The 24,118-nt window shown below is 37.0% G+C and overlaps 1 protein-coding gene across 1 annotated transcript in view; it reads left to right on the forward strand.

Moving 5' to 3' along the window:
* Window positions 1–24,118, forward strand: part of GTF2F2 (general transcription factor IIF subunit 2) — a 156,549-nt gene that overhangs the window by 126,565 nt on the left and 5,866 nt on the right. The window contains exons 6-7 of the mRNA XM_029936711.1: window positions 1,601–1,700; window positions 15,168–15,311. Coding sequence (XP_029792571.1) covers window positions 1,601–1,700; window positions 15,168–15,311 — 244 coding nt within the window. The remainder of the gene's footprint in view (window positions 1–1,600; window positions 1,701–15,167; window positions 15,312–24,118) is intronic.

Raw genomic sequence — 24,118 nt, forward strand, 5'->3', positions numbered from 1 at the left:
ATAGTCAGCAAGAGGCTTCTACTGAAATCTGGTCATGGCACAGCTGCAGTCTGATGCAGATGTGAGAAAATGGGGATAAAGCTGGAGAGATAAGCAGGGCTAGATCCCAGAGGGACGTGAAGTAATTTGAAGGAGCTGGTGCTTTGTCCATGAGCAGTTAAGAGGCCACTAAAGGAGTAGAAGTCCAAGTCTGTCCTTGGGTAGATGTCCCCCTTCTAGACTTCTAACTAGTACCTTCTTCCTAGTTCATAGAAAGTATATTTGGCTCATGAAAAACAAAGTAGCATTGTATATGTGATTTATGGTTACATATACAGTGAGTTTCTAAAGACTTTGCTAGAGTACTTTTCTTATGTTTCATAAAATCATTTGGGGGTGCTTGAGTGGCTCAGTGGGGTAAGCATCTGACTTTTGATCTCAGCTCAGGTCTTTTTTTGGTTTTTATTTTAGAGCATGCGAGTAGGGGAGAGGGGCAGAGGAACAGAGAAAGAGAATCTTAAGCAGACTCCATTCCCAGCGCCGAGCCTAACGCAGGGCTTGATTCCATGACCCTAGAATCATGACCTGAGACGAAATTAAGAGTCAGATGCTCAATTGACTGAGCCACCCAGGTACCCCTCAACTCAAGTTTTGATCCCAGGGTCATGAGTTCAAGCTCCACATTGGGCTCTATGCTGCATGCTGGGATTTATAAATAACTGGTAGAATTTAAATGTGTGTGTTTCAACACAGGAATTACTGTATTGAATTTGGGGATCACAGTAAAATCAAAACCTATAATATTTATAAATTTTGCATTTAAAAAAGCAACTGGTATATATCTAAATTCTTCTAATTAGGTGTTACATACCTTAAAAAAGTCAGAAGCAAATAGATATTAAGTTCATGTAAGGAATAAAGTAATAAGAATTTTATAAAAACAGGTACTTTTTATACTGTGAGTTGTGTTTTTAAAGAAATTTTAAATGAAAATTATTTTTAGTTCCTGTTCTATTAAACAAGAGGATTTGAAGTCATATGTTTATAGCTTTTCCCAAAAGTGGTATTTTGATTTATATTTTAATTTAGATGAAGGTCTGCAATAGTTCTATACTAAAGAGAAGTTTCTTTGATGATGGAAATGTTCTATATCTGTGCTGTCTCATAAAGCAATCATTAGACCTGAGTGTCAGCATCTTTCTGTTTATCTTCATCTCTTATCAAGTGACTAGAATTTTGAATTAATAACTTTATTAGTTTAATGCCATATAATTAAGATAGTTCATTTTTATAGGCAGATTCCGCGCCTCCCCTGCCCCCCCCCCCCGGAAATTTAAAGGTGGTTAGCTTCTTTGGTGTTAGTAGTTAAAACTTGACTATACAGTATAAAATTAGGAGCAAGTTGTAGAATTTTGAGATAGTTTATATGTTTAGCTTCTGTTCTGGTTTGTGCATTACTGTCATACACATTCAGTGTGTTTTTTAAGTATTAAGGCTTGGTGTGTCTTCTGAGGTTACACTTTTATATATTAAGTGTTCTTGAATAAGAAGAATTATAAGAATAACTTTTCAGGATTCCCTCTAATAAGTAAATTTGTTAATAATGCCTTCTGTTTTTCAGATTGCAAATAGAAGAATCTTCCAAACCTGTAAGGCTGTCACAACAACTGGACAAAGTTGTAACAACCAATTATAAACCTGTTGCTAATCATCAATACAATGTAAGTCTTCATGTCTTTCTTCATTCTGTTACATCTTTATTCTTCCCTTAAGTTTTGTAGACTCTTAGGTTTTAAAAGGACCATAGCAGTCATGTACCTGCTATTAGGTGCTTGAGTTGTCTAGACTGAGGAACGAATATGACAGTTTGCCAAGCGTGGAGACAATGTTCACTCTGTATCCTAAGTTAAACAATGAGAAGACAACAACTACTGTTGAAACTACTCTGGATAAATTTTTCAAAGAAATAAGACACTTCATTTTTCAGTGTTTCCAATGTTTTAAATTACAATGTACTTAATAAGTATTAGTTTGACTTTTTCTCCATTTCTCTATACCTTTATAAGTAGGAATTTTAAGTTTGCAACAATGGTAATTTTTCCCATTGATTATTAAAATTGCTTTGCATAGTTTCAGGGTGCCCTGGGTGGCTCAGTTGGTTAAGCGTCTGACTCTCGACTTTAGCTCAGGTCTTGGTCTCACTGTTCATGGATTTTTTTTTTATTTTTTTAATGTTTTATTTACTTTTGATACAGAGAGAGACAGAGCATGAGAGGGGGAGGGGCAGAGAAAGAAGGAGACACAGAACCGGAAGCAGGCTCCAGGCTCTGAGCTAGCTGTCAGCACAGAGCCCAATGCAGGGCTCGAACCCATGAACTTGAGATCTGACCTGAGCCAAAGTCGGAGGCTTAACTGACTGAGCCACCCCGGTGCCCACAGTTCATGGATTTAAGCCTCGCATCCGGGTCTGTGCTGGCAGTGCTGGCCTGCTTGGGATTCTGCCTCTCTGTTTCTCGCTCTATCCCTCCCCTTCTTCCTCTCTTTCTCTCTCAAAAATAAACGTTAAAAATTTTTTTTAAAAAAGGATTGCTGGGCACAGTTTCAACTTTAATGGGCATTTTATGGTCTCATACTACCATGGAAAGTGAGGACTGCCTGTATATGTTTTTAGACCATTTTTATTTAAGTATATCTTGCATATACTATATATATTATGTTATATACAAACATTTTATATGCATGTTATATACCAGATTCTTTTTTGAGTAATTCATAATAACACATTTGGTCTTCAAACCTACAGAAAGTAACTACTATTATTCTCCTCATTTTATAGTTGAAGTAACTAATACACTGAGATGTTGTCTTACTTGAGGTCACACAGCCAGTAACTAACCAGTCCAGGTGTTGAACCCAAGTCTTCTGGTTTAGGAGCCATGCTGTTAATTTACCAGTATGCTATGTTGTTGCAGGTCATTAGCATACTAAAAGGGCTAAGGGTCTTGGGTCTTGAAATACTTGAGATGTAAGGGAAAATGTGATGATTTTCTGAAAATACAGTGAAGCCTGAGTTAAGTCAAGTAATAAGTGTTGATATCTTGTGTCCTACTTTGTTGCTTAACATTTCTCTATATATACAATATTTAAGAAGAAATAATCCCTTTTTAATATTGGCCTTAAGTATACGAATTTAGGTGTCACAGATTAGTATCTATCAAACCACAATTTTATGATAATTTAAGTTATTTTACATGAGAGGTGGCAAATGCCTGTAGAGCCAACTAGGCATCATCCGTGAGCAGGATGCTGAAATTGAAGAAAGTGAAATGGTAAGGACTATGATGAACTGGAATGCACGTGCCTCTTCCTAAAGACATTCAGATTTTTAAAATTGCTACACTATCTGGATTAAGCAAGTCAAAGTTCATTTGCATCCAGCCAGGCTTTCATTTCACAGCCTCTGGTTATGGTTTAGGGGAAATGTAGATTAGAAGAAGAGAACAGGCTGAATCAGTGTCTGGTAATCCAAGAGGGATATTTTATATTGTCTGTTGATTGAGACATGTAGATAAAAGTCTACTTTTTTGGCTTCCTCTTTATCACAGTAAGGACAACAAATGACTATACTTTCATAAGCTATAAAGAGACCTAATCTTTCTGGAGAGAAGGTTGATAATTTGTGTCAAAAACACTATAAAGAATATATCCTTTGACCTAGCAGTCTTGTATCTAAGGACATAGCATAGAAAGATAAGTACCCAAAGCTAGATATACAGTAGCATTTCTCTCTATTGCTTAAGAGAGGCAAAGATTGGAAACAAATGTCCAAAATTAAGATTAAATACTTAACTGTTGTTATTTGGGGATGGTGGGAGCTAGAATGATTTTATTCTAATTTTCTTCTTTATAAATTTTTTTTAAATTGTTGGAATCATTAAATGAGTATGCATTGTTTGAATTGTTACAATGAATGGTCAGTAAAGGTTTTTGTTGGAATAAAGAAAAGTAAGAAAGCTTGGAAAGAGTGTTAGCACCTGCCATGATGATCTCCTATCACTGTTTATGAGACAAAAGGAAAATCAATCACAGCTGGCACTTTGCTAGTATCAAAGTTCATATTCTTAGTGACATTGGTACTGTACCCACTTGGCAGGTCTAGAAGACATATTTCAGATTTACTATTTTTAGGATGTTCTATATTATTTTCTTTTTGCTACTAAAATAAGTATGAATACATTATATCCTGAACTCCTTAGTAGGACCCAATGGTAAAAATCATCTACCTTAAGACTTTTTAACATTAAGCAGCAGTTCATGGTATCAGCCTTTACTAATAAGGTTGTTATAGCATTGGTGAGATATTATACTAATGTAGTTATGGTAACGAGCCATACAGTAATGTTTGGAAGGATTTTTGTTTATATAAAAGTAAAGATTGAGCCTAATCTATCATGTTGCATTATTTGAATATTTAGTAATTCTTTTCCCCCATGGGAGTATATCAGAATGATGAGGGTACCTACATAGCTTTTAAAAACATATCCAGTATTATAGTATAATGTCAACTATAGAAAGATTATAAGCTTTTATGGAGCACTTGAGTGGTTCAGTCAGTAAAGTATCTGACTCTTGAATTTTGGCTCAGGTCATGATCTCACTATTTATGATTGAGCCCTGCATGGGGCTCTGTGCTAACAGCGTGGAGGCTGCTTGGGATTCTCTGTCTGTCTCTCATTGCCCCTCTCCCCTACTTATGCTCTCTGTCTCAAAATAAATAAATAAACTTAAGAGTATTATGCTTCTGTTATTTTTATTAAAAGGAAACTTTGATTTTTTTAGAAGACTGAGAAACATTAATAAAATTTAACAAGAATGACCCAGGGTATATAATCAAGACATTCAATAAAAATTTCAAATTCCATATAATGTTGAAATGTTTCAAACATTTCAAATATAGTGGACTATGTAAACATGAAGCATGGTATTTCATTGTAACAGGTGAGGATCGTCAAATACAATTTTCAGCATAAATGTAAGGAAAACTTTTCTATAAAAACTGAAAGGGGTTGGAAAATGACATAGATATTTTTAAAACTGTATCCCTGCATTTGATCAGAAGAACCCACCTTGCATTTACCCCAGAACCTTTTCCACCCACCTGTGGCACAAAAATAAATTTCCAAGTACAGTTAACCCTTGAACAGTGTGGGGGTTAGGAGCACTGACTCCTCCCCCACCCCAGTCCCCACACTCAAATCCATGTATAACTTTTGACTCTCCCAAACTTAACTACTAGTAGCCTACATTGATTGGAAGCCTTCCTGATCGTATAAACATTCAATTAACACATATTTTGAATATTATATTTATTATATACTGTATTCTTATAGTAAAGTTAGACAAAAGAAAATGTTATTATGAAAATAATTTCTCTTCTACAAGGAATAGAAAATACATTTACAGTATTGAAATATCCACATAGTTCAAACCTGGTCAACTGTATGTAGAATACATATAAAATCATTTCCAAAATTTTTAAAATATAATTTATTGTCAAGTTGGCTAACATACAGTGTATGTCATGTGCTCTTGGTTTTGGGGGTAGATTCCCATCATTTCCAAATATTTGAGCTCCTACTTTGTACATGGAGCTATTCTAAGCATTAAATTCAAATTTATTTCTTTAGTTCACAAACTATCTGGGATATAATGTCTACCATACTTGCCATTCAGAAAGCATTTATTGGGCCAAAAAGAATATATGATTAGAATTCTAATTTAGAATGTTCCTTCTTTCAAAGACTTGGCCATGAAAACGCTCACCTTACCCGTAAGATAGGACCTGTTAGGTTTCTCTGTAAGTGGTTTTCTTTTACCTTACATCTTCATTACACATCTGAACTTGAAACTAGTTCATGTAGGTCAGCATTTTTCAAAGTTTTGAAACACCAATTTTGTCAATCTTTTTTGGGGGAAAAAAAGAGTTGTGTAAAATGATTCTGGGTTAAAAGAAATTGTAGGTTCTGATTATATTCTCTTCAAATGGACACTTTAATATATTAAAATGAGGGACCTTGGAACTTATTTAATTCTATATTTTGCAAACATTTGAACATTAAATTTCCCTTCACCCATCCTTGGAAGTGTTTGTAAAAACAAACTTTGGGAAATAATGGCTTGTCAAAGTAGGATTTACAGGAGGGCCATTGAGTGAGGGGAGAAATAATGGAACTTGTATTTATCTTGTTTTTCATGGAATAAAGGAAAGAAATTGAGCTTTAGAAATACTGTGGATTGACCCTAGCACGCTCATGCAGTCCCTGTGCTAGTCAGTTTTCAGCAGAAGAATAGGAATTTTGTAACACTGATGGTTTGACAATGGTACTTCCAGCACCTCACATTTTCATTTCCTTTCAGCTTTTTAGATTCAGTGCTAAATTGAGAGGTTTATATTATAGTATCTATAATTAGTTAAACTCAGTTTTTAAAAAAATAAAACAAATGGTTTTAAAGTTTCCTATAAAGATAATATACTAATACTAATAAAGCAAATATATGTGAACAAGAAAGTAGAAAAACTGATACTTCTATCTAAAATGACCTCTTTGGGGGCACCTGGGTGGCTCAGTCAGTTGAGCATCCAGCTTCAGCTCAGGTCATATCTCCTGTTCATGGGTTGGAGCCCCGCGTCAGGCTCTGTGCTGACAGCTAGCTCAGAGCCTGGAGCCTATCTTCAGATTCTGTGTCTCCCTCTCTCTCTGACACTACCCTGTTTATGCTGTCTCTCTCTCTCAAAAATAAATAAAACATTAAAAAAAATTTTTTTTAATGACCTCTTTATCAGTCACTGTGTGAGGTAGAAACAGTGATGATGTAATCTGATATGACAAGAACTTGGCCCTGTAATTTCAAAAAGGAAATTAGCAATATCATTTTAAATGTGGCTTGTCATTTCCTGTCTTTGGTGATGATTCAGTGAGTATCTGTCATAGAAACAAAAGCAACTAGATTTTCAAGCAAGAAGGATTTAACTGGGGAAATTGGTTACAAAATGGCTTATGAATACAATGTGGAAGGCTGGAGTTGGAAAAGGGAGAGGGGCACTGGTTACCAGAGACAAGAAGGCTGCTGCTGCTGGAGGCATACAACACACACACAAAAAGCAGGAATCTTCCGTCCTCCCACTTTTGATTCCCCCGTTGGCAGAGCCCCAGCTAAACCAGCTGGCAAGGGACTCTGAGAAGTGTAACCTGTAGGTCCCCTGCTGCCACCACCTCCAAGGCCTGAGGCTGAAGGCTCATTGAAGATAACTGACATAGTGACCCTTATTTTTATGTGTGTGTTAGACCTTAAGTTGAACTAGCTATTGCTGGTACAAAGCTACTATTTAAAACAAAACAAAACAAAAAAACCCACTATAATTTAGAATTTACCTAAAAACTAAGCATCAAGAATGTGAAGACTGAATACTATCTTTTCAGAACAAAACCAAAATGTATTTTATAATTTTGGCAAAACTTACTCTTAAAATAATGTTTTATTTTTTATTTCATGCCCCTAAATTTTTGTGTGTGGTTTAAAATATCCATGCACATTAATATAATAGTACATAATTTACAGCTTGATGTACATAGAATTAGCTGATAGGCTAGATTCCTTCCAACTCCCTCCATCTCTGCAAATGAGGGTGCTTCTGTATGTGGTTTTGTTGGCTTCGTGGACATTGTCTAGCATGGGTAAATTTCACAGACTTCTCACGAGTAGACTACATTTTTAGGCCTTTTCTTATAAGGAATTCTGTCTTCTGTTGTCTGGATAACGGTTCTCAGTGCTAGCTATATACTAGAATCCCCTGGGAAGCTTTTTAAGAAGAAAAATACAGGGGGAGGGGGAGGGGAAAGGAGGGGAGGTGGTGGTGATGGAGGAAGGCACTTGTGGGGAAGAGCACTGGGTGTTATATGGAAACCAATTTGACAGTAAACTATTAATTAAAAAAAAGAAGAAGAAGAAAAATACCTCCAGAGATTGATTTTAATTGATCTACTGTGGAGGCCAACTATCCTAAAAATTTTCTGGTTCCCGGGGTAATTGTAGCATCCAGCCACGGACTCAAATCGAGGACTTTCATAGTTCTGTCTGCCATCTCCTGTTGGGGGTAGGAGCAAAAATAATACCTGAGAGGAGACCAGGAGGTCTCTTTCCACCAAACCTAAGGTTTTGGAATTATGAAGAAATAATATTTTCTTGTCTTTATCATACTCTCTGGCCCCCAGCTTTAAAAAATATTTTTCTGTTCCTTCTTTTTCCTGGCAACAACTCTTGATCAGAAAGTGATAATTAGAAAAACTTAACTAGAGCATCATTGTTGGAGGGATTCAAATGATTACACAAAATTTTGAGATCTCTTCCTAGGAACTAGGAAGAAAATTTATTTTCTATTTCCTTCTGTGTGACAACCAACTGTGTTAAGGTTGTTGGATTTGTTTTTGTTGTAGTGGGTTTGGTTTTTTAGTTTTATGTATAAATTTGGAATTTTGCTAAATGAATAATAGATGTCTGTAGAACTGCATCATAAAGGCTTATCAGCAGGATTTGCCTAGTATTAGTATAAATGTGCTGCATGCTTTGTCCATTTGAATTTGCACACCAAGAACTCACTGACTCTAAAGAATTAATTTCCTCCCGGAAGATAACAACACACTCTGCGAAAATAGAAGCATTAGGGGTGAGGAGGATCTTTGTAAGAATTTAAATGCAAACCATGATATTCAAGACTGTCATGCTCACTTCAAAAGTTAAAAGCTTTCACGAAGACTGCCTTGACAAAGCAATCAACAATCTAGAAATTTACAGACATCTGTATTATAGTATTTTAATTGGCAGTGGGTGGCGTTTATAATTGTTTTCAGTGATTAAGGTTTCAGTAATGATGGATGAGTATCTCTATACCAAACCACAATGGATTCTTAATACTTGATGCATGTTAGTCTTGAATAATTTGTTTTCTGTTGTGAGCGAAAAATTGCATATGGCAGGTTTTTTTGGATTGTAAAATTTTTAATTGGGGACTAAGTTTAAAGTCCTTTATGAATTGACATTTATTTCTCTGCAACAGGTTGTGCATTGATCTATGGTCACTGGAGCAGATATAATATTGGTAATTAAAATACACATAATAGCCATTTCTGGTTCAGTAACTATCCCAGTAATACATTATGGTGGCTGCTAACGAGTTAGATAGTATCGCCATTTGCTTACAGTGCTGGTGTGCCAGCACAAAACAAAATGCCCAAATGGAAAAGAGCTAAAAAGAGAAGAAATAACATTATGTCAACGTTATAGTCTTCTCCTTAATAGACTAGTTCATAACATTTGTAGTTTATTTGTAGAATTAATTTTGTCTGTACAACATACATGTAAGGACTACAGTATTAAGATTGTCATTTCTATGCTGTTCAGTTTTAAAAAGAAAAAAGTTACCTCAGGACCTCAGTTTTGTCCTGTGTATAAAGTTAGTTGTCAATAATTTAATGACCAGGGAAATCAATTCAGTTCGTTTTTATAATTTTACATACGTCCATTGGAACTACTTGCTACCCCAGAGTAAAATTTAGATTATAAACCTGTCTTGGATATTACCAAAAAAAGATTTAACTAATGCTCTACTACAGAAATTTTGTTTTAAAACAGTATTTTTCTCCCACAGTAGAGGCCCTGAGGACATTAGAGACACATTCTATTTTGCTTTTTGTGTTTAAGTAAATTAAATTTCTGTTACTTTAGTTTCTCTAATAAGGATTAATATTGCCAATTTGTTGCTGTTATTATTTTATATGCCTTAGTTTTCAGATTGTAATTCGAAGTGTTTTTATTTACTGATCAAATATAAAGTTTAATTGTACTGCCCCCCCCAGATACTGAGCCATCAATAGACACCATTAACACAGCACATATCTAGTCTATTTTCCCTCAGTTCTAAAGTAGGAAAGCACCAGCATCGAATACAGTAATTTTGAGGTTGAAGCATATAAATAAAGATTTTTTAAACGATCTGTGTAGAATTTGGTGCTTTTCTCACTGCTCATTAACATTGAACCACAGCTTAATCTGACTCTTAGTCTTATTCTCAGTATTGATTTTAAAGTTCCTTTCCAACTTACTTTAAATTCTCACCTTTGATTTGGGCTCTCTTGGTTCAGACATGTTGGGGTTGGAATAACTTGGTGACAAACACGTACAAGGTTTTTCTCTGCTACCAGAGTGTGCCTTCTCTGAAGTGGACCATCTTGCTTTATCAGCAGGTTTCTTTATAGATCTGCCTCAATTTTTAATGGGGTTTCAATCAGAATTGAAAATCTCATAAGATGGAAATATATTTAGTACACCTAACCTACCAACACCATAGCTTAGGCTAGCCTACCTCAACTGTGGTAAGAACACTTGCATTAACCTCTCATCTACCACCAAATTATAATGAAGTGTTGACTGTCTCACATAATGTCTTGAGTACTGTATTGAAAGTAGGAAAAGTAGGGGTTCTTTCCTCCGGTGGTGGCATGGCTGACCTGGAGCTCCTGCTGGCTGCCGCCATGCACCCTGTGAGAGAGGATCGCACAGCATGTTGCTAGCCCAGGAAAGGATCCAAATTCAGAAACCCACTTACAGTGTCTACTGCATGCATATTGCTTTCACACCATCATTAAGTTGAAAAATCCTAAGTCAAACCATTGTAGTTGGAGATTGTCTGTATTTGAAAACATTTCCTGTTAATCTTCGTAGCTTCTCTACACAAGGAAGAGTCTCCTAACGGTGGAAGATGAATGTGCCTTCATTTCTCTGTGCTGTTTCCTGAATTTACCTCTCCTACCTTCTCTCAGCATAAATTAAAGTTGGCACAGGGGGCCGCATGGAATATCATGCAACTGTGGCTCCACACAGCGAGTACAGAAGCCTAACGCTGGACCTTCACTCAGTCCTCACTTCCTTGGTAGTATTTTTCTTGGGGACCTGTGGCCTCTGGCTAAATAAAATCCCACATCCCACGCAAGCCTGTGGGAAGGCAGTAGGCTTTCCTCACCCTTTCTTAATGTGATTCTGTTTCCTTTTATTTTTCTAGATCCAAGTTAAATTATTCTTATGCCACACTTTACTGGAGTAAAAGATTATAACAACTTTATCTCCAAGTCCAGATTGTTCGTTCTCTCTCTCTCTCTCTCTCTCTCTCTCTCTCTCTCTCTCTCTCTCTCTCTTTTTTATTTTTTTTTGCAGTCATCTTTTCTGGATTGTTCATTTGTATGTGTTTTAAGTTGATATATTTGGAGATAGAGACACGACAAGTGGGAGAGGGCCAGAGAGACAGAGACAGAGAATCTAATAGGCTCCTCACTGCCAACACAGAGCAGGGCGCAGGGCTTGAACTCACAAGACCGGAAAATCATGACTTGAGCCAAAATCGAGTCAGATGCTTAACCAACTGAGCCACCCAGGTGTCCCTGGATTGTTCATCTTAATACAAAACATAAAACCATTCAAATGAGGTGCAAGATTGGAAGGGGGTTTCAGGATGCAAACTATGTACAATTGTAAATAGGCAAATATGTGTTTTTGACATTGACCAACAAAGCAGGGCTTAAAATATTAATCCCTTAAGAAACTCCATGTTATTTCTCCATTTATCCCAAAGATGCTCCTGCTTGGATTTGTGTGTTTTAAGTAAGCTCTACACCCAAGTGGGACCTGAATTCATGACCCCAGCATCAAGGGCTACATGTTCGACCCACTGAGCCACTTTTATCTTTCTTTTGATCCTAGAGAGAGAAAATTCTTGAATGGACCAACGGCCCATCCCTTTTGGTCTTTACTATCTGTGCATCTCCCACTGAATTTGGACAGACACTCTACTTCTGCCTTTGCCCTTAAATGCATGTTTTCATATGTTTTTCCATCTACCCCATATTGGGAAGACTTGGATTTTCTCCTTGGTCATAAGTTGCTCTGATCTCTCTCCTCTCCAGTCTTGCCTCTAGCTCTTCTAGGCATGCTGTTCTGCTCTATGTAACATCAATAGAAACTAAATTTTCTCTCTTTAATAACAAATCTCTATTGTTAAACTATAGAGAGTAAGTGTAACTATGTAAGGATGGCATCTATGCAGTAATTTAGCTGTAGGTTTTGAAATACATTTCTCTTTTTTCTTTTCTAAGCTACTGCCTAGGTTATAGTCAATTCCATTGGATGCACAGGAAAACGTTCTCTGGCAGCTTTCATTGAGCCTGCTGATGCTTTATTTACTAGGTGGGCTGTGTTTCTTTAAAATATTAAAAGCTTTTGGGCACCTTAATTTGGACTCAGGTCATGATCTCACAGTTTGTGAGATCAAGCCCTGTGTTGGGCTCTGTGCTGACAGCGTGGAGCATGCTTGAGATTCTCTCTCTCTCCCTGTCTCTCTCGCAAAGTAAATAAACTTATTTTTAAAATTAAAAATAATTAAAAATTAAAAGCCTAACCAACTCAAGTGGTGAATATAAGAGGCATGTTTTCAATAAAGAGTACGTTTTTAAAAATTCTTTTGAGTATCATTGACACACAGTGTTATTAGTTTTAGGTGTGCAATATAGTGATTCAACTTCTCTGCACATTATGCTCTGCTAACCACAGCATAACTACCATCTGTCACCGTACAACACTATTACAATATCACTGACTGTGCTTCCTGTGTTATACTTTTTTCTTATATATAAATGTTTATTTATTTTGAGAGAGAGAGCAAGCAGGGAAGGGGCAGAGAGACAGAGACAGAATCTCCAGGAGTCTCCTTGCTATTAACGCAGAGCCTGACTCAGGGCTCAAACCCACACACTGTGAGATGGGGACCTGATCTGGGGAAACCAAGAGTCAGACACTTAACCTATTGAGTCACCCAGGCAGCCCCCACTGTTATGCCTTTTATTCCTGTGACTTATTCCATAACTGGAAGCCTGTATCTCCCACTCCCCTTTGCTCATTTTTACACCTCTCCTTTCCCTCTCCCCTCTGGCATTTATAGGTCTGTTGCTTTTGCTTATTTACTCATTTGGTTTTTTAGATTCCACGTGAGTGAAATTACATGGTGTTTGTCTCTCTCAGTCTGATTTATTTCACTTAGGATAATAACCTCTAGATCCAGCCATGTTATCACAAATGGCATGATCTCATCATGCATAATGATGTGACTTCATGACTGCATAATATTCCATTGTATATATATTATTCTTACCCATTTGTCTATTGGTGAACTCTTAGGTTGCTTCCATATCTTGGCTAATTGTAAATAATGATGCAGTAAACATGGGGATGCATATATCTTTTTGATTTAGTGGGGTTTTTTTCCCTTTGGGTAAATAACCAACAGTGGAATTATTGGATCATGCAGTATTTCTATTTTTAATTTTTTTGAGGAATCTCCATACTGTTTTTCACAGGGTGCCAATTTACATTCCCATCAGCAGTGCATGAGAGTTCGCTTGTCTCCATGTTCTTGCCAGTGCTTGTTTCTTGTCTTTTCTATTTTAGCCGTTCTGACAGGTGTAAGATGATACCTCATTGTGGTTTTAGTTTGTATTTCGCTGATGATTAGTGATTTGAGCATCTTTTCATGTATTCATTGGCCATGTGTATGTTTCTGGAATAATGTGTGTTCAGGTCGTCTTCCCATTTTTTAATCAGATTGGTGTTTGTTGGGATTATTTAGTTTTTATTTTTTTGGTGTTAAGTTCTAAAAGTTCTTTATATGTCTTGGATATTAACTCCCTATCTAATATATTAGTTGCAAGTATTTTCTCCCATTCAGTAGATTGCCTTATAAAAAGTAATTTTGGGGGGCACCTGATGGCTCAGTTGGTTGAGCATCTCACTTCATCTCAGGCCATGATCTCACAGGTCGTGAGTTCGAGCCCCACATCGGGCTCACTGCTGTCAGCACAGAGCCCACTTTGGATCCTCTGTCTCCCTCTCTCTCTGTCCCTCCCCTGCTTGCACTGTCTCAAAATTAATAACATAAAAATTTTTTTAAGTAATTTTTTTACAACTGATTAAATCTCTGAATGGTAACACTAGGAGAAAGTTTATACCTTCTCTTAGTGCCACTGCTTTCAATCTAGCATGCATAGTGGTACACAGAATTACAGGACAAACATACCCCTTGATCCTAGAATGTCGTTTTTATTTGAATGAGAGGTATTTTATTTTTATATTACAAATAAAGGTGTATTATACAGGTGAATTTAGAGTTTACATGAATTGTTAAGATAAAATGGGGATTTGGGAAAAATAGTTTGCCTGTCCTTTGAGTACTGAGTATGTATTATTACCATTTTCTGTTAGTAAGCTTACTTCATTTTACATATTCAAGGAGGTCACACAGTCGGGAGGAGAAAAGGCCTCATGTCACTGTCCACATTCTTTTCCCTTTACCACTGCTTTTCAAACTTTCTACTTCCTAGAGAACCTTTTCTATAATTTGCCTGCTTTTTAATCTTCTGTCTGTTCCCAAAAGCCTCAATTTTGAAAGATGTTGCCTACCAAACTGTATCTATTAGATAAACTATTTTACTGTATTTTGGGTAATAAAAACAAAAGAGCTGCAAGTTGTACTTTCTAATCAACATGAGCTCATCAGTAGCCACACTGATTTCTAATTTGGCAAAGAGAGGCTTTTGGGGGGCAAATGGAGGCACTGTATAAAGCTTTTGGAAATAATGAAAGTGGTTTACAGATGGCATGTTAATAACTCTTAGAGCCTTCAAGGTCTGAGGAGCCCGGGTGCAGTTCTGAACCACTGCTCTTTTTTTTTTTTTTAATTTGTTTTTTTTTACATTTATTTATTATTGAGAGACAGAGAGAGACAGAGCATGAACGGGAGGGACAGAGAGAGAAGGAGACACAGAATCCGAAGCAGGCTCCAGGCTCGGAGCAAGCTGTCAGCACAGAGCCTGACGCGGGGCCTGAACCCACAAACCGCGAGATCATGACCTGAGCTGAACTCGGTCGTTCAACCAACTGAGCCACCCAGGCGCCCCTGAACCACTGCTCTTTAAAGTGTACCCTTACAGCTTGAAATTAATCATATTTTGGGGTGATAAAAAGAGAATGCCTATATTTCAGAGTGAGCATGTTGGATTGATGCCTTTATGTCTGCTTTTTGCACCTAGATTGAATATGAAAGGAAAAAGAAAGAAGATGGAAAACGAGCTCGAGCTGATAAACAGCACGTTTTAGATATGCTATTTTCAGCATTTGAGAAACATCAGTATTACAATCTTAAGGACTTGGTGGACATCACAAAACAACCTGTGGTATGTATATGCTCGCACTGATCCTCTAAACATGTCCTGCTTCATTTAGATGACGTTACTGAAGAGAAGGTGGCATATATGAAGAAGTTTATATCATTTCTAGTCTCTTTTGTTCCCCTGGTTCCCTCCAAAAACAGCTTCATTTATTTATTTGAAAATGTGCCTCCTAGAAGCACCACATTCCTGTAAGAGTCACACTGATTTGTCGTGATGAGGGTGTTCATCTCTGTCGTGTGGGCTGTGTTCTAATGGCGTTTTTTTCATCACAATTTACCTGTCACCAACTAGGTCCTTTGACACTTGAGCTGCGTGCTGCCCCACAGTGCCTGTGGAGGTTGTGGTTGGGTTGGCCTATTCTCCATTTTTAAGGAAAAGTTTATTAAATTGATGTTTTAGAAAGTTTGTACTATAAATAATCATTTTTTTTTTATCCTTCCAGACTTCTGTGCCTATTTCCTAACAATTTGTATTTCTAATTCATTAAAACACTGGTAATAAATAAGGAATCCTAATCCCTTTTCCCCAGTCTTTGAGTCACATTTCCTTCTGTTTCACTTTCTTACACCTAACATTAACAAAGCAGAGAATTGAATGGTAACAATATTTATTTATAGGGTTTTAAAAATTATATAGAATGTCTTTTATTTTCTGTCCTTTTATCTTCTGACTTATTCAGAGCTTTAGGAGATAACTTATGAAATTCCAGTATTGATTGTAGTTTTCCCACTTCTGCAGATTTCTTCACTGTTAAACTTCAGTCTTTCACTGTTTTATTAAGAAATTAAATTCCAAAAGATCTAAATACTCTTTTTTAACAGAGAAGAAGCATGTACTCATGCTGCAGCATTATCAGCTCTTAATGGCTTCACTCCTTTCCTCATCAAAGTTTCAGACACAGCATTTCAAACTAGATTTTAAAAAATTGAAATAGAATAATTCGTTAGCTAAGCTGTTTTTTCTGCTTATTTATATTTGAGAGAGACAGAAAACATGGATGGGGAAGGGGCAAAGAGAGGGGGAGACACAGAACGGCTCCAGGCTGTGAGCTGTCAGCACACAGCCCAATGTCGGGCTCAACCCCATGAACTTTGAGACCATGATCTGAGCCAAAGTGGGACTCTTAACCAACTGAGCCACCCAGGCGCCCCAAATATGGTTTTTAAAATTCATTTTGTGTCAAAGAAAAGGGGTAACTAGTATTTCTCTCAGTTTTGGTGATGTTTCAGATAATTTTTATGTAGAAGTACTCAGTGAATCTCTTAAAATAGAGCTGCTTAGGGGCACCTGGGTGGCTCAGTCAGCTAAGTGTCTGACTCTGCTTTGGCTCAGGTCATGATCTCATGATTTGTGAGTTCAAGCCCCATTTCGGGCTCTGCACTGACAGCTGTGGAGCCTGCTTGGGATTCTCTGTCTCTCCCCTACCCCCCTGTTCCCACCCTCCACACTGTCCCTCTGTTTCTCTCTCAAAAATAAATAAACTTTAAAAAAAAATTAGAGCTGGGGGCACCTGGGTGGCTCAGTTGGTTGACCATCCAACTTTGGCTCAGGTCATGATCTCATTCATGGTTCATGGGTTTGAGCCCCACATTGGGCTTTGTGCTGACAACATTGAGCCTGCTTGAGATTCTCTTTCTCTCCCTGCCCCTCCTCCTCTCACTCTCTCAAAAATAAACATTAAAAGAAAGAAAGCGGGAGAGAGGAAGGGAGGGAGGAAGGAAGGAAGGGAGGGAGGAAGAAGAAAAATAATAATCTTATTATTTAGAGGCTAAATTGCCTCAGCAAGCATAAGGCTCTTGAAGGAGGGTTATGTTTTAGTCATATCTCTAGACATTCATATGCTCTACAATGTAAACATAGTAGAAATTAAGTAAGTATTAGATGAATTGATTTGGAAAAATAATGGTCCCATCATCAATATCAGTGAACACCTTATTTTCTTCAGGCGGATTCGACAGGCCTCATGTCATTTTTGGCAAGAGAAAGGAGACAAAGAGCCAGTCTCCAGTTAAGTGTGGAATGCCAGGGTTATAGTTATCTCCACTTAGAAAAGGGGACAGAAAGAAGTCAGCATGGGTCAAGTTCTGCCATTTACCTATCCCATTGGGATCTGGGAAAATTACTTTGTTTCATAAAATTGAGGAACACTGGATAATCACTGTGCTCCCTTCCAACCTGATATATGTGACTCACTCACTGTCTCTCTCTCTCTCTCCCCCCTCCCTCTTTCTCCCTCTCTCTTCCTCTCTCTCCTCTCTCCCTCCCTCTTTCCTATTTTAACTCCTATCCACCTTCTTCTCATATTTGAATTGAATTAGCAAATCCCATTTACCTGGAAAGTGGCCCAAGTTCAGCTTTCCTCTGTGTAGATAACTATCCCCTTTAAAAGGTTCACTGGACATAAGTGAGTCTGTACTCATGGTCATCATTGTACCCTTACCAATTTGATTTTAATCTGCGCAAAACCAGGAGAATGAAAGAACCCAGTATAGCATGAAGATCAGTGATCCAGGAATGGGGCTTGCTGGTATGATGGACATAGTGGTGGATTTGGAGTAATGGGATCTCAGTTCAAGTCCCAGCTCTGTGAGTTAGCCTGGACAAGGAACTTAAATACATTTAATGTTTAACACAAACCTATTTTTGAGTTCCCATGTAAAAGAAGCAAAAAGAGATCTTGTTTGTGTTCATCACTTCTTTGGTATATGCATTTAATGACTTTCTTTCATTTTCTCATGGTCCCCAGTGCCCTCTTTGATAACAGATTTCTAACCATGAACTCTATCACTTTAACACAGCCTCTTTTTCATTAACACTTTTACCATATTCTTAAGTTACCATCTGCCTTCAGAGTGTAATTTTTGGCACATTCTGAGTGAACTTGAGGTATTGTTCTTGTTTTTGCATTCTTTCCTCTCTATATTCTTCTTCCTAAAAACCTTCACTGCTGTGAGCAAAATTATTGACCAGAGAAACTGTCCTTATGGCCAGACCTGTTCTCTCATTGGTTAGTATGTGATTTGCATGAACATTCAAGGAGTTAAAGTTACTCATCAAGGGTAAAGAAGCCAATTTAAAAGACCGAGCTCTGGTAACTGATGTAAAGTCAGAAACAGGATATCTATTTAAAGGGATGTTTTTATATGGTTTGAATTTGGGCTTTTAACCCTACTGCCACCCCATTAATGTGAAACACCAGAGGAAACCTGTTATTTCTCCCCTGCAGTATTTGATCTTTCACCTTGAATTTGTTATGTCTAGCCTTTCTTTATATCTTATTATATATGTAAAATAGAAGCATACACGGCATTTCCTTCAAAATTTAAATCATTCCAAACTTTACCTAATTGCTCCCTTTGAAACACCAAACTGCCAAGACCATTTTGAGCCCTGACACCCTGTTCTCTGGCACAGCAGTCATTTACCAGTGTTCCTTGAACCGTACCTTTCTGCCAAAAGTACCATTAAAAATCAGCTTTGGTTATAACCAAACCTCCTTAATTTTCTTGTTCTGTATCCATCCAATTTCCAGGCGTGATCTAGGGAAGTTTATCTTTAATTATTGATAATTCCTTCTAAATCAACACTCCCCAGTCATATCAGTCCTGTAGACCATTGTTTAATTATAAAATTTGCATGCTTTTTCTTAAAGTGAGTTCAAATTAACAGGAAAAACTAGGCAAACATTTGTGTGGCTTTGACTTAAAAGGAATTTGGTGCCCATATTTGAGGGTCCCCTGCAATAAATAATGCTCAAGAGGCAGTTGCTTATTTGCATAAAGTGGGCTTTCAATAAACAAAGCTGTTGCAGCAATAAGGCAATGTTAACTTAATCCTCAGAATTCATTTCCAGATAGACTTAAAGTAAAGGTGTGAACAGAAGTAATTGAAGCAAAATTTGGCTTCAGTAAGATACAAGAAGATAGGCTTTTTTTAAGGACAAAATGTCTAGAATATATGACCTACTGAGTATATCTCCTGTCCCCCAAAAAAATGTTTTAAGTAGATGCTGTTATAGGAGCACATAGCTGGCTCATTCAGTGAAGTATGTGACTTTTGATCTTGAGACCATGAATTCAAGTCCCGTGTTGGGTGTAGAGCTCACTTAAAAAAAAAAAAAAGATGCACATGCTATTGTAGATATGTGAATTAGTTGAGACTTCCAGTTGCAGAGAATAGAAACTCAGCTCAGGGGGTGCCTGAGTGTCTCAGTTAAGCGTCTGACTTCGTCTCAGGCCATGATCTCACAGTTCATGGGTTTGAGCCCCGCATTGGACTCTGCACTGATAGTGCAGAGCCTGCTTGGGATTCTCTCTCCTCTCCTCTATCCTCTCCTCTCTCCTCTTCTTTCTCTCTCTCTCTCTCTCTCTCTCTCTCTTTCAAAAATAAATAAACTTTAAAAAAAAAACAAACTCAAACAAAAATAGAATTTATTGGCTCATGTAGCTGGGAGGTTCAGAAATGCATCTAGCTTTAGACATTACTTGATCGAGCTACTAGCATTATTTAGTTAGAACTTTAGAACTGTCCGTTCCCATCTTTCCACATTTGTGCCTTCATTATTCTTTCTTGTGTGTTATCTTTACTCTTAGGCAGGATCTTGCCATATGATAGCCAAAATGGCCTCCTCAGAACACCTGGCAGCTAGCAACCTCTAAGCAAAAAGAGAGTACTTGCTCTAATTATTTTAATCAGAGCCCCAGGGCTGGGTGGGGGTTGTGTGACCATTTCCAAACCTAGAGGCTAGAGTTAGGTTACTCTGCCAGCCAGGACCCACTACCTTTCCCGCCTTTGTCCCACATAACCTGGTATGAAGTCAGCACCTGTAAGGACGCAGGTTTGAGACAATAGAAGGGCACACATTGCCCAAAGCAAGAGGGTATTACCACCCTTGTAATACCCTTAACATTCCTAAAGGCAGGCCTAAGGCTAGTTACACCCTATGTGAGGGTCCTGGGTCCTGGGTCTGCTCTGATTGGTTAACACTCTAAATGTTGTAATTGAATAAACCTGTCAATAATATTGTGTAATAATAATTGGGTCACTGTACCTATGTCACAATTTCCTGTAACTCCCCCTTCCCAAACTCATAAAAGCCCTGCCCTGCCTTTGTTCGGGGCTCTCAGCATGGATCCACCACACCGGTAAAGTCTGTGAGCCCAAGTTTAGGCCCCGGGGAGCCTAAACCCGTAATAAAGCCCTTTGCTTTTGCATGCGTGACTCCGTCTCCCTGGCGGTTTCTGGTTTTTGGGGACGATAAAGAAATCTTGGGTATTACACACCTAATCAGTGTTCATCATTTCACTGTTACCTCACATTTGGTATGTCCAAAACATAACTCTTGATTTCTTTTCTCTTCTGACAGTCTTCCCCATTTCAGTAATTGACACCACTATTCCCTAAATTGTTCAAGCCAGAAAACCGTATTCCTATTTCCTCTTCATGACCTATAGATCTTATGAATTATACATATATACCATATAAATTATGATATGTATGTACATACACACCAGTATCTGTGTGTGTGTATATATATATATATATATATATACACACATACATATATATATATATATATATATATCATCATATAAAATACCAATATCTCAGTGTGTGTGTGTGTGTGTGTGTGTGTATCTGACTCGGGATCTTAAAGATGATCTAGTCTCTCTCCCTTGTAGATCCAGAGAAGGAGTTGCCTAGTGGCTTAAACCTAATTGTCCTAAATTCAGTCTAGGTATATCTCTTGCCATGTTGCCTATTCTGTATTCAGACATGTGGTTGTATATGTAAATAAGTAAGGAAAATATTTTTCTGACAATAGTAACCCCTTTTTTTTAATGGGGAGAAAAACTAATGTCTCTCTCAGGCAGACTTTGTCATTTCTACATTATTAAGGATCATCATCATTGATCTTAGCCAGGTACATAAAGAATGGGATCTAAGCTTTATCTTAGTTCATTCAGTTCCTAATCCAAAATAAAAACAGGGTATTTTTAATGTCTGAAGCTTATTCCCAAATTTACTACTTAATTAGTGGTTTTATTACATTGTTTTGTTCTGAATATGCTTTCCTTTTTTTACTCTTTTTTTTCTCTGAAATCTTTATCATTTCCTTTCTGTCCACATATTCCCTTTTAGTTCATTTTACCTATAAATGGAAGTTTTTATTATTGAATGATACTACTGAAAAAAAGGCCACTGGGGCACCTGGGTGACTCAGTTGGTAAAGTGTCCAACTTCAGCTCAGGTCATGATCTTGTGGTTCGTGGGTTCGAGCCCCATGTTGGTCTCTGTGCTGACAGCTTGGAGCCTGTTTAAGATTCTGTGTCTCCCTCTCTCTCTGCTCCTCCCCTGCTCACATTCTGTCTCTTTCTCTCAAAAATAATTAAACATTAAAAAAAACTAAAAATAAAGACTGCTAGTTTCTCAATAGCATATTAATAACAGCCTTTTGTGAGACTTCTGTTTTAAAAAATAATTATTTGCTAATTAATGATGTAGAATCTAATATATTTTAAGCTTTAGAATATGAAAATGATTTGAATATGAATATGATTTACTAAAGTAAATCAGCTATTTGAATTGTATTGAATATAAATGGATGAAATTTAAACACATTTATGAAATTTTAATATTTATGGAAGATTTTAATAACTAATAGATTTACCAGCAAGTTTATTACAGGTGATAACATTTTCTCCTTCAATTTATATGTTTTATTTCACTTCCCCTCCCTTGGCCCTTTTTCTTTACCAGACTTCTGAATGAGGTAAAATTTGGGGTTAATATACTAACATAACCAACTGAGTCAAGATTTTACATGAAATTTTATTTCGATAAAAGCAGGGCTTAACAGAAGCACCCAGTAAAGAGAATTAGGCATTTTTTAATATACAGAATTTACATAGAATTTTTAACTAAGCAGTAGATCATAACATTTATATTTAATCTGAAGAATATCATTACTTATAAAATCTCCTTCCCCACTCTTCAGCACCATTTAATTTAAAGGGAAGTTCAAGCAAATTTTTAAGCTTATTAACTGCCTTCTCCTGATTTCTGTATTTAGTCCCTGAACAAGCTAGAAGGATTTGCTTTTAGGCTTACAGTCCTTATGGAAATTGTCTCAGGAAAGGAATTGCATTGGTCTTTAGATTGGTCTCAGCATTAGAGAAAGCATGACTCTGTGGATTTAGATAAGTGTTCACAGCCTTCCAGTTTCTCTATCTCACAGGAGAATTGAGATTCCAGAGGATAAGCTGGTTGGCAGACCTTGTAGTGTTAGTTCTGTATTGCAGCTTTATAGAGCCATTCCTTCTAGAATGTCCAAGACCGATATTCTGATGCCTCATATTTTCCAGTACATATGGACTGATGCACAGAGCAAGCCACTGTTGATTGGCAATGTTACTTTACTCATCATAATTTGGTAATAAAAATGGTGTTCTCTTAATTTGTTGTTATTAGCTAGACAGAGCACCTCCCTCCCCCAAACTCCCAATTTAAAACCTTTATTTTCAGTACAAATTATATATGTATTTTTTAAATTACAGTTAAGTAGATTTTAATGTATTCACAGGGTTGTGTGACCATCACTACAATCAATTTTAGAACATTTTCTTCATCCCAAAGGGAAATCCCATACCTATTTAGCAGTCACTTCCCTTTCCCCCCACCCACACCCTAGGAAGCACTAATCTATTTTCTATCTGTATAGATTTGTCTACTCTGGACATTTCATACACATGGAATCATATAATATGTGATCTCTTATGACTGGTTTCTTTCATTTAGGCATAAGTTTCAGGTTTCATCCATGTTGTGGCATGTATCAGTATTTCCTTGTTTTATTGCCAACTAGTATACCATTATATAGACCTCCAACATTTTGTTTTTCCATCCACTCATGGGTGGACATTTGACTTGTTTCTGCTTTTGGCTTTATGAATACAACTGCTGTAAACATTTATGCACAGGTTTTTGCATGAGCATATGTTTTTATTTCTCTTGGGAGTGGAATTGTTGAGTCACTTCATAACTTTGCTAACCTGAGGAAGGAACTGCCAGATTAGCATCAATCCTTTTTTAATCCTTAGTCAGCAAAAACTTCTATCCACTATTGTCCTAAAGTAAAACTTTACTCTCTATTACAGATATCCTCAGGGTGAATAACACTTCATTGTTGCGAGTGCTAGCTAATGTACTGAAAACTCTCTTGGTAAAATATATACCTATAGTTTATTTGCTTGCCATTTAATTTCTAACTATTTTCAAATAATCTAAAAATAACTATGCCAGTTGATACCTTCTTATATTTTGTACATTTGAAACTGCACTTCACACTAAATGCACTAATAGATAGCTGCCATGGTTCTAAAGTGCAAAAATTAATATTTAAATTTCAAAAGGAATTTTAGCTTTTGCTACTTTAAGTTTGGGATATTTTTCTTTTATTTTTTCCTCTCTTCTCCTCTCCTCTCCTCTCCTCTCCTCTCCTCTCTCCTCCTCTCTCCTCCTCTCTCCTCTCTTCGCACTTTATTTATTTACATAATCTCTGCACCCAACATGGGGCTCAAACTCAACAATCCTAAGATCTAGAGTTGCACACTCCTCCAACCGAGCCAGCCAAGTGCATCTGGATATTTCTGATTGTATTTTCCTAATTAACTGTAACAATAGTTAACCTAACCTTAAATATATGTGTATACATTTTTTTCCCAGTTGGAAGCTATCATTTTTCAGCCTTGGAATATCTTGCATCAGTATTCAAGGTTAAGGTATGTTTAGCATACAAATAAACAAACACA

The sequence above is a fragment of the Suricata suricatta genome, chromosome 4 (assembly GCF_006229205.1).
Source record: "Suricata suricatta isolate VVHF042 chromosome 4, meerkat_22Aug2017_6uvM2_HiC, whole genome shotgun sequence".
Lineage (NCBI taxonomy): Eukaryota > Metazoa > Chordata > Mammalia > Carnivora > Herpestidae > Suricata > Suricata suricatta.